The sequence below is a fragment of the Equus asinus genome, chromosome 26 (genome assembly GCF_041296235.1).
Source record: "Equus asinus isolate D_3611 breed Donkey chromosome 26, EquAss-T2T_v2, whole genome shotgun sequence".
Taxonomy (NCBI): Eukaryota; Metazoa; Chordata; class Mammalia; order Perissodactyla; family Equidae; genus Equus; species Equus asinus.
In genome coordinates, this window is record NC_091815.1 from 38,640,468 (window position 1) to 38,651,108 (window position 10,641).

At 42.1% G+C, this 10,641-nt stretch overlaps 1 protein-coding gene across 2 annotated transcripts; it reads left to right on the forward strand.

The window, feature by feature from the left end:
- Positions 1 to 884: 884 nt before the first annotated feature.
- LOC123281242 (immunoglobulin alpha Fc receptor-like) lies at positions 885 to 10,330 on the forward strand. 2 transcript variants are annotated; one of them, XM_044759948.2, is made up of 5 exons: positions 885 to 1,054; positions 3,113 to 3,148; positions 4,635 to 4,919; positions 6,910 to 7,197; positions 8,696 to 10,330. In XM_044759948.2, exons 1-5 carry the CDS (start codon positions 1,021 to 1,023, stop codon positions 8,866 to 8,868), a joined length of 816 nt encoding a protein of 271 aa, XP_044615883.1. In that variant the 5' UTR covers positions 885 to 1,020; the 3' UTR covers positions 8,869 to 10,330. The 2 variants fall into 2 exon arrangements, with proteins under 2 accessions (XP_044615883.1, XP_070354357.1); XM_070498256.1 differs by lacking the exon at positions 3,113 to 3,148 and having other exon boundaries at positions 928 to 1,054.
- Positions 10,331 to 10,641: the final 311 nt, after the last annotated feature.

The window sequence follows — 10,641 nt, forward strand, 5'->3', positions numbered from 1 at the left end:
GGGTGGGGGATGGGCACAAAGTGTGAAGTGGTGCACCTACAACATGACTGACAAACATGAATGTACAATTGAAATTTCACAAGATTGTAACCTATCAATAACTCAATAAAAAAAAAAAGAAAGAAATGGTAATTATGTGAGGTGATGGAGGTGTTAGCCAAGGCTATAGTGGAAATCATTTTGCAATATATAAATGTATCAAATCAAGATGTTGTACACTTTAAACGTATGCAATGTTACACACCAATTATATCTCAATAAAGCTGGAAAAAAGAGTGATGTTTTACAATTAAAATAAGACAATCAATAGAAAGTGTGATTTGAAATATCTGACTTCCCATACTTGAAGAAATAGTAACATTCAGGAGACTATAACCAAATTATCTATCTATCTATCTATCTATCCTATACTCTCTATCCACCCATGAATTACTGATATAGATAAATATAGATATAGGAGGTTCTTTCCTTAGAGATGATGAAACCTCCTGAGAAAATTCCTCTATGTGCTGGCATTGAGATAATCCCAGTAGAAGACTACACTGCCTGCTTGATCGGGCACAAGTGTTTGTGAAGGAGTTAGGGTACATGAATTCCAGAGAGGACGTGTGGTCCATAACAGGCAAGACCACATGGCTTTTGACTGATGGTCCAGTGAAGAAAAATCTCTGTCTATATAGCACTCATCTTATATTCTATCCCAGGCCCTTCCATTCAGATGTGGGGTCTGGTCCAATGAAGGATTTAAGCCCCATCAGACATTGGTTGAAGAAAACACTCACTTCTAATATGAAACATAAACAGGAAGAAGGTTGGTCTCCTCTTGGATCCAATCCAAGAGCTACCCGGAACTAAGTTCTTTGAGAAGAAATCATTTCTTGTGGAGCAATAGATGTAGAAATTCTCTGACTAGGGTCTCTGACCTCATATTTCCTGTAGATCTTACTGTCTTATGAGAATCTGCCATCCTGCTAACGTGCGCCAACAAGAGGCTAACTGGGCTGAGGCTGTATCAGAATCATGACCCCCAGAGATATTACCCTCATCTGTCTTGGTGAGTCCTAATACGCAAGCAGGTTAGAGGGGAAGATGAGGGAATCCCAGAATAGTCAGGGTCCCTCTTAACGCAAGGACTTGGTGATTTTAGTGGTTGCCAAGGAGATTCCAATCTCCTTAATGGAGAGATGGTCTTTGGCTAGATGTCTGTAACTGCCTCTAACCAAGGCCAAGCCAAACTGTGGGGCTCAGTGGTCAAGTTGTCAAGTTGACCTTGTGGGGCTCATCCAACCCATGCCACATTGTCTGGGGGTGTAGGATGGCTCCAGAGTTCCTGTAGATGAGAGCCTTAGGGGTTAGAATCTAGAAGATAAAACTAAAAGATGAGCCTCAAAGCTATCTTCACTGTGGAAGAAAAAATGACACCCTGTCTGCTATTACTTAGGGTGATTTCTAGTAGAGATTGGTAACTGGAGGATTGCTTTTTCTTTAATCTCTGTCTGAGCCAGAAGATTCAGGTGGAGGAAGGTAATTGTTCCCCTAAATCTCCCAAGCTCTCCTGTACCCTCTTGGCAGCTTGGCAGTAGAAGGGATGAAGGGATAGTCTAAAGCCAAGATGAATTCCAATTATATCCCCCATTCTGATTGTTTCTGCTATGTTCTCCTTGCATAATTTCTATTTCACTTTGATATCTCCAACCCCTTAAAATTCATCATGCTCAGACATAGATGGACTCTTTGCCTCTGTTAGGCTGTCTGTCCACCAAAGACGTGTGTTTTACTGGATGTTGACAACTGCAGGGATGAGGAAGTCGGGAGCCCTCTGTGATTGCCCAAATCCTCCCATATGTCACGTCTACTTGCTTTCACAACTAATTCTCCTCAGTCTATCCACTTTGCTTCATTTAAAGGAACGCTGCCTTAGTCCAATGCTACTGTAGAATCTGTGTATTCTCCCATACTAACTACAGTACAAAGCACTAAGCAATACTAAATTACTTCTGTATATTCTGTCACTCCAACTACTGCCTTGGCCTTCTAATGGGTGTAACCCTATAGCCATTCATCTAAAAACTGTAGCCTGGATTATTTTTGTCTTTAAAATACAAACTTGTTCATCTGCCTCTTGAAACTCCTCAGGAGTCTATCTTCAGATAAACCTAGCTGCTTCTCCAGGTCTCCCAAGTCCTGCCCACAGTGGTTTGTGTCTACTCCTCCAGCACGTCTTCCACTCTCCCTCTGAGTGTCTGCTCTGCACCCACACTGACCTTAATTTAGTTTTTCCTTCATTCATTCCATTTTGTTATCTCAGGGCCTTTTCTCACTTCCTGTCTATCTGCAATGCTCCAAACCCACCTATCCACATCACCTAGGCAATTCCTACTCATCCTCATATATCAGCTGAACCCTTATGTCTGTTATCAGGTCTCTGAGTTCTGTCTTTATACCACAGGCCATATATCATGATCTACAATTACATACTTACGTATTTTTTAATTAGTATGTGACATCTCCCATATCATCATTCCCTTAAAGGTATTAACAAAGTCTGTTCAGGTCAGATTTCTTGAGCTCAGTACTACTGACGTTTGAGACCAGATAATCCTCTGTTTTGGGGGCAGTCCTGTTTATTCTAAGATGTTTAGCAGCATTCCTGGCCTCTACCCACTACTTACGAATAGTACCTCCCACCCCGGTTGTGACAAACAAAAATGTCTCCAGACATTGCTAAATTGTCCCCTGGGAGGCCAAATTGCCCACTGTTGAGAACCACTGGTTTAGGTCATGATAGTAGATAAACAATGCACCTGGGTTAATGGAGGCATCTCTTCACATATCTTGGAAGAACAAATGTGTGGGTGTATTGGTGAGTGAATGATACTCAATACAGGGAAATTCTTCAGGGTTTTGTCTTGCTTGACAATAATCCTTGTTGGTATGGCAAACTCCCTTCTTATCCTCATTCACAGAGCTGCTGTTGAGCTCATCACTATCAGGTCTATAATAATAATACACATGACAAGAGGAACCAGGTTTTGAGAGTCCCTTCCCCCGGTATGCTATAATAGAGATTGGCAATTGGAGAATTGCTTTTTCATGGCTCTCTCTCTTACAGTGCTCTGCCTAGGCATGAAAATTCAGGCACAAGAAGGTAAGTGTCTCCCTAAATCTTCCCAGCTCCCCTATACACTATATCTGGGTTAAAACTGAAAGAAGTCTTCAAAATGCAACATTACTTGCTCAAAGCCACTGAGCATGAATGGATTGGTGCCAAGAAGCTAACCAGCACCTTCCTATATCCCAAAACTTTCCCAAATCCCTTTCTGTCCTACATCCCACTCCTAGAGCTATTTAGTTTCTAAGCCCCAGCCTTCTGGCTCTCTCTCACAGAATTAATCATCATATTCATCAGACACTTGTGTTAGTTGTCCCTCACACTGCACTCTCTAACTGCTTCAGGATAGAGAGCTCTCCTCAACTGCAGAGGAAAAAGCACCGAATCTAAGTGAGATATTCCTAGTTTCCAAATCAGGTCTGACCACTCTTCAGTTTGTCGTCTTGAGCAATTGGCGTGGTTTCTCCAAGCTTCAGCACCCTCGCTTTAGAGTGAAAAACAGGATTGCATAGTGATAAGGATTACCATGGCAACAGAACACCACGCAAGACTAGAGATTGCCAGGGGCTGCGGGAAGGGTAAAATAGGGAGTGACTGCTTGATGCATATGGGGTCTCCTTCGGGGGTATGAAAATGGAACTAGATAGAGACGGTGGTTGCACAACATTGTGAATGTACTAAATGCCACTAAACCATACACTTTAAAAATAGTTAATTTTACGTTATGTGAATTTCACCTCAATAAAAAAAAAATATATAAAAAGGAAGGAATTCAGTTCCTCAAAGAGTCCTTTGGTTCCTCAAAAGCTAAACATGATCCAGCAATTTCACTCCCACCTATGTAACCAAAGGAATTGAAAGCAGAGACTCAAACACATATTTGTACACCAATTTTCATAGAAACATTATTCACAAAAGTCAAAAGGTGGCAACAACCCAAATATCCATTGACATGAATGGATAAACAAAATGTGGTCTACACATACAATGTAATATTATTTGGCCATAAAAAGGAAGGGCATTCTGACGCATGCTACAACATGTATGAATTTTGAGGACATCATGCTAAGTGAAATATGCCAGACAGAGAAAGACAAATATTGTATTATTCCACTGATATGAGGTACCTAGAATAGGCAAATTCATAGAGACAGAAAGTAGATTAGAGGTTACCAGGGACTGAGGAAAAAGAGAATAGGCAGTTATTGCTTAATGGTTAAAGAGTTTTTGTTTGGAGTCATGAAAAATTCTGAAAATAGCTGGTGGTGATAATTGCACAATATGGCAAATGTAATTAATGCCACTGAGCTGTACCCTTGAAAAATTATTAAAATGGTAAATTTTATGTTTGTATAACACATTTTATTTTACCACCATTAGGAAATACCAAAAAAGCTGTTTAAAAAAGAAAGGAATTATAGGTTCTTCGCAATTTAATTTATTTGCGTTCTCCCTCACAGTGAAGGAAAGAAGTAGTTTCCCCATGGCAGGCCTTCTGAGTCTGGGCTCTATTTTCTTCCAGAGGATTTTCCCATTCCTATCATATCTGCCGTACCCAGTTCTGTGATTCCCTTGAATGAGTCTGTGAAGATCCTGTGCCAGGGAACTCCTCAGTCTTTCCTGTACCAACTGGAGATCCTGGGAAACTCCACAAACAAGATGGTGGAGGAAAAATATGGATTTCAGAAGGAGGCTGAATTCATCATTAACCACATGGATACAAAGACTGCAGGGCGCTATCAGTGCCGATACAGGAAAGCATACAGATGGTCAAAGTATAGTGAAGCCCTGCAGCTGGTGGTGACAGGTGAGGGGGCCTTCAGGGTCTTTTTCTTTCTTGTTTTTTTCATTGATAACATTTTTAGAGCGGTTTCAGATTTACAGGGAAATTGAGAAGATATGACAGAGAGGTCCCATATACCCGGCACCCAGTTTTCTCTATCATTAACATCTTCTACTAGTAGGGTACATTCCTTACCATTAATGAACCAATATTGATACAGTATTATGAGCCAAAGTCCATAGTTTGTTTACATGTCCTTAGTTTTTATCTAATGTCTTTCATCTATTCCAGGATCCTATCCCACATTGCATTTAGTTGTCATGCCTCTTTAGTCTACTCTTGGCCATGGAAGTTTCTCAGACTTTCCTTGTCTTTGACAAGCCTGGCAGTTTTAAGGGGCACTGGTCAGGTGTTTTGTAGAATGTCCCACTGTTGGAAGTTTCCTGATGTTTTACTCATGATAAGACAGGGGTTATGGATTATCGTGAGGAAGAACATAGAGGCAGAGTGCCATTTTTGTGGCCTCATATCAAGGGTACATACTCTACAAAAGAATATGGCTGTTGATGTTGACCCTGAGGCCCTGGCTGAGATAGTGTGTGTCAGGTTTCTCCACTGTAAAGTTACTCTTCCTCCTACCTACCGTTTCTTTGTGAAAGGAAATCACTATATGCAGCCTGTACCTAAGGAGTGAGGAGTTGTGCTTCTGCTGCATGAATCCAGCCCTCGGCTTTAAGCTCTGTCCTCAGGGTGACCCACACTCTGTGTTTCTAAAAAGGGGCACCCCAGATTTCCAGGTTCTTCTACCTACTGACATTCTTCTTATACATTGTCACCTCCTTCAGCCCCTGACATAGCTCCTCAAACTTCTGGATACTATCCCATCTTTTCTCCAACATATGGCTTCTGATATTGTGATTTATAATAAGAAACACATATTTGGTCTTTGTCCCTGTTTCTGGCACAGAGCTCCTAAAACCCTTGGCATTTCCTAAGTGATAAGAGCAATAAAGGTGCCTTGATATTCATAACAAACCTCTTTCAACCACACCTGAGTTTAGATTAATGAGGTGATTTTGGGGAAGCACCTAAAGGTGGGGTCTGGTTGCCACCGGAGGCAATCATGTGATTAGAGGGTTGGAATTTTCAGCCCCAACCCCTGACCTCCCGGGGAGAGAGGCAGGGCTGGAGATTGAGTTCAATCACCAGTGGCCAATGATTTAATCCATCCTGCCTGTGTAATGAGGCCTCTTTAAATACCCAAAAGGATGAGCTTCAGAGAGTGTGTGGGTTGGTGAACACATGGAGGTGCTGGGAGAGTAGGTGACCTGGAAGGAGCACAGAAGCTCCGCACATTCCCCATAACTCACCCTATGCATCTCTTCCATCTGGCTGTACTTAAGTTATATCCTTGTATAATAAACTGATAATCTAATAAGTAAAATGTTTCCCTGAGTTTGGAAAGCCACTCTAGCAAATTAATTGAACCCAAGGAGGGGGTCATGGGAACCTCTGATTTATAGCTGATCAATCAGAAGCACAGGTGACGTCCTGGACTTGCAATTGGAGTTCTCAAGTGGGGTGGGGGTAAGTTGTGGGACTGAGCCCCTAATCTGTGGGATGTTATACTATCTCAGGGTAGATAGTGTGAGAACAGAGTTGAATTGTGGGACACCCGTCTGGTGTTGCAGAATTGCTTGGTGGTGTGGGAAAAACAATAAAACCCATGCATTGTAATTGGGAACAGCATGGTAGGGATCTTCTGGCTTTAGAGACCAGATCTATCTCTTGAAGATGGCATCTAATCTAAGCCCCATGGGCTGCTTGTTTGCTCAACTCTGTCTGCAATAGCTTGGGACAGAGTATGTGTCCTGTGGTAGGGAAATGGGATATTCCCAGCTGCCATTCTTTTACAGCAGGGAACATCAGCATCTTCCCTTCTCTTAGCACAGAGAAGGGGGAAAAGGGAATAACTGCGAATAGCTTGCTAACAGCTCAATCTCTTCTGTTTTAGGCTTGTACGACAAACCCTTCCTCTCTACTGACCAGGACTCTAAAGTGATTCCAGGAGAGAATATTTCCCTCCAGTGTGGTTCACCACACACCCCATTTGATAGATTTTCGCTGACCACGGAGGGAGGAGCCACCTTGCCACAACACCAAGATGAGGGACACCAAGGAAACTTCACTCTGGGTCCTGTGACCCCTGGCTTCTCAGGGAACTACAGGTGCTATGGTTGGTATAGTGACAACCCTTACGTGTGGTCAGCCCCCAGTGACACCCTGAAGCTTGTGGTCAAAGGTATGTGTATCTCAACCCAGCCAATGACCTTCTCTTTGGGGCTCCAGTTGGCTGTCCAAGGCCTGGGCATCAGGCAGGAGTCTGAAGAGGTGTTCTAAGAAAGAACGATGGGGCAGTAGAGAGTCGCTACTCAGAGGACTGTGAAGAGAGAAGCACTTCTCAATCACACCACACTCGACTTTAACATCCTCTCCTAGAGTTCTCTAGACAGGACCCTTTGAAAACACGTGGTCTTTTGAGAAAGGAAAAATAAGTGCTCAGAATCATGTTAAGGGGCATTGTTGAGACAATAGGTATCTGATACATCCTTAGACTGACTCACTTCTCTTTTTCACATGCTTACTTGCAGCTGGGCATCCTTACACTAACCTGCAATACTGGGATCCACTCTGAGTGACTGGCTAGGAACTTATGGTTCATGGGAGAACTCTTAAAAACTCTATCATAAGCCCCATTTTTATGTTGTTTGCTTACATCACTCTGCTCAGAGGTAGAAGAGTTATAGACAAGAAAAGCAGTGGTGAGGAACTGTGATACCCAGCAACCCTGCCAATCGCTAAGCAGGGTGACCACATTCATCTCTCAGATCCGCCTTGTCTAGTCATTCTACAAGCTAAGCAAATATGACAGTCACAGCTAGAATGGTCTTTTCAAATAATGGTGCATGGACAATCGGGCATCTATGGAGGAGGAGTGAACTTATCAGTCGTTTCCTTTAGAGTAGATAGTCACTGTGTCTTGTTTTAGAAACCGTCTGCTCTTCCAGTGCCAAGACGATTATCTCTTGTGTTATCTTCAGAAACTCAAAATATTTTGCATTTTGCAATTAGGAATTGCAAGCTCATTTGGAGTTGATTTCCGTATTTTAACAGGAAAGAGTTACTAGGAATTCTAAACATTGTAATTTCACAGTACTTTATTACACCTTGAGAGGAACATAGGCCCATGCAGTCCACATAAAAAATTAAGAAATCAAGAAATTTTTTAAAGTTTCAGACAACAGCAACATAGAGTGAAGAGTCACACAATAATGGAGATAATTTTTACCTAAGTTTATCTGAAAATTTCCTCCCACCTACTTCCCAGATACCTACAGTGCTGTACCCTTTGTCATGTATGAGAGAGGAACACAAATTGTTACGTGGAGTGAAGAAGGTGTAGAGGAGATAATTTAGAGTTCTGGATATATGGGGGGTTTGCTGGTATATGTTTAGACATTCAGTAAGAACGCCGTATGAGGAGGAAATTAAAAGCAAACAGAACATCCATACAACCACCTCCTTCCCCATTTATAAGGCCTTCTGGGAACCACAGTTCCTCACCATTAGACCTAGGCTTGCAGACTAAGTGTGGCACTCACAAATGCATGAGCTCATCAAGGAGGGGGTCCAAGTGGGACCACAACTAGAGAAATGAGATCCCTTTTCAGGCCTCTGGGGTTGAAGTTTGAATAGAACATGACCAATGGTTGTTCATCTCCTTTGAATTATGTCTCTAGATACCATGAACCAAGACCACAAGTTGGAGAATTTGATCCGAGTGGGTGTGGCAGGGCTGGTCCTTGTGGCTCTCTTGGCCATACTGGCTGAAAATTGGCACAGCTATAAGGTTCCTCACAAGGAAGACAGGCAAGACTTGCCTGAATGGAGCTATGATAAACAGAAAATGTAAGACAGACCCTCTGGACCAACCAAAAACAGCCTCTGCACCAACCCCCAACAGCCAGCAGGTAGACACCTGGTGCTAAAGGCAGATGAGTAGGATTTTGTGGTGTCTGGCAAAGCTACTTGGAGAACAGAAGGAAGAAAGTGGCACTAACAAGCTTGGATCCATTCTCAAGCCAATCAAATGGCATTTTCTTATACGGATCTGGGATATTTGCACCCCACCTTCCTGGACACTGATAATAAAATTCTCACTATTATCTTGGATTAACTGACTTCCTGTGATAAAAATAATTCAAAGCATTGTCAATTCTCCTTGCTGACTGTTTTTCACCCATCCTCTGTAGAAGTCCTGACCCATAATTTCATTTTGTCCGGAATTCATCAGCAAAGCAGAATACCTTTACGTCTTCCTATGTAGCACCTTAACACTTAGAATTCCATTAATTATTAATACTGTCCACTCAGCATATCACATATTCCATACATATGTTATTCTAGTTTTCCCTACACTAAAATTCTTGCATTAATGCATGCTTTCCCCATTTTTAAGAATATTCTCCTGTTCTTATGAAACTGTAACACATTTCAAACTGTCTCATGCCTCAAGCACAGTAGATAGACTTGTGAAAATAGCCAGAACAAGAGTCTCCTTTGGGTTATCTCAGCACTTTGAGCAACTTAGTCTATTGATTCGTCTTTTTGTAGTATTCATCATGAGGTCTAGACAATGTAAAATATTGGAAATATTTTTTGAAATTATGAATAAATAAGTTGGCGAAGGAAATGTTCCTGATTGGGCCTCATAAAACAATGAAGAGCCATGATTTCAGAGGAGGGCTAACAAGAGACCTTACATCAGATCCAGGATTTGGACCAGAGATGCAATGGGGTTTGACTCCAGGAGAGGGAAAAGATCAGCCTCACGTTATGTGGTTTAGATGATGGCAGGGCCTTGTTTGGAAAAAGGCTTCTGAGAATAAAAACATGCTGCACTCCTAGCAAAAGATGTTATTGTCCTGTAGCCCCGTGACAAGGAGCCACCCAACCAGTTTTTAACTCACCATCAATGACCGCTCACCCCAGTGAAAATGCCTTGGAGATTCAACCAATCAGACTGCTTCTTTGTTCTAAATGTCAGCCAAACAAAAACGAGTTCACTCCACTAAACACACCTGTGAGTGATAACCAATCAAAATAGTCTCCCTTTGGGGCTGGCGTGGTGGCATAGCGGTTAAGTTTGTGTGCTCCAGTTGGGCAGCCCTGGGTTAGCAGCATCCGATCCCACTGGACCTAGCGCAGCTCGTCAAGCCATGCTGTGGCCACATCCCACATAAAGTAGAGGAAGATTGGCAAAAGATGTTAGCTCAGGGCTAATCTTCCTCACAAAAAAAAAATAGTCTCCTTCAAATAAATATACTTTTGCAGATGATATCAAACCACAGGAGCCCCTGAAAATCCACATTTCCAAAAAAAAAAAGAAAGAAAGAAAGAAAAAACCGCATAGGATGTAGAATCATCAGTAGGCTCTGCTCAGAGACACCATGTCTGGCCAGCAGAGCTGTCCTTTACCACAGTAAAAATAAATTTGACTTTGCCTTTTAATTTCAGGCATTGAATAGTGAGTGCATTAGCCTTTGATAGTTCATGTATTGGATTGATTTAGGTTAAGTACAAGGTTTGGCTTAGGAGCAAAGAGTATGGGGGCTTATATTCCATGACCTTCTGTTCTATGTTAGGTTTTATGCTGGCAATTTGTTTACAGGAGCATACTGTAACC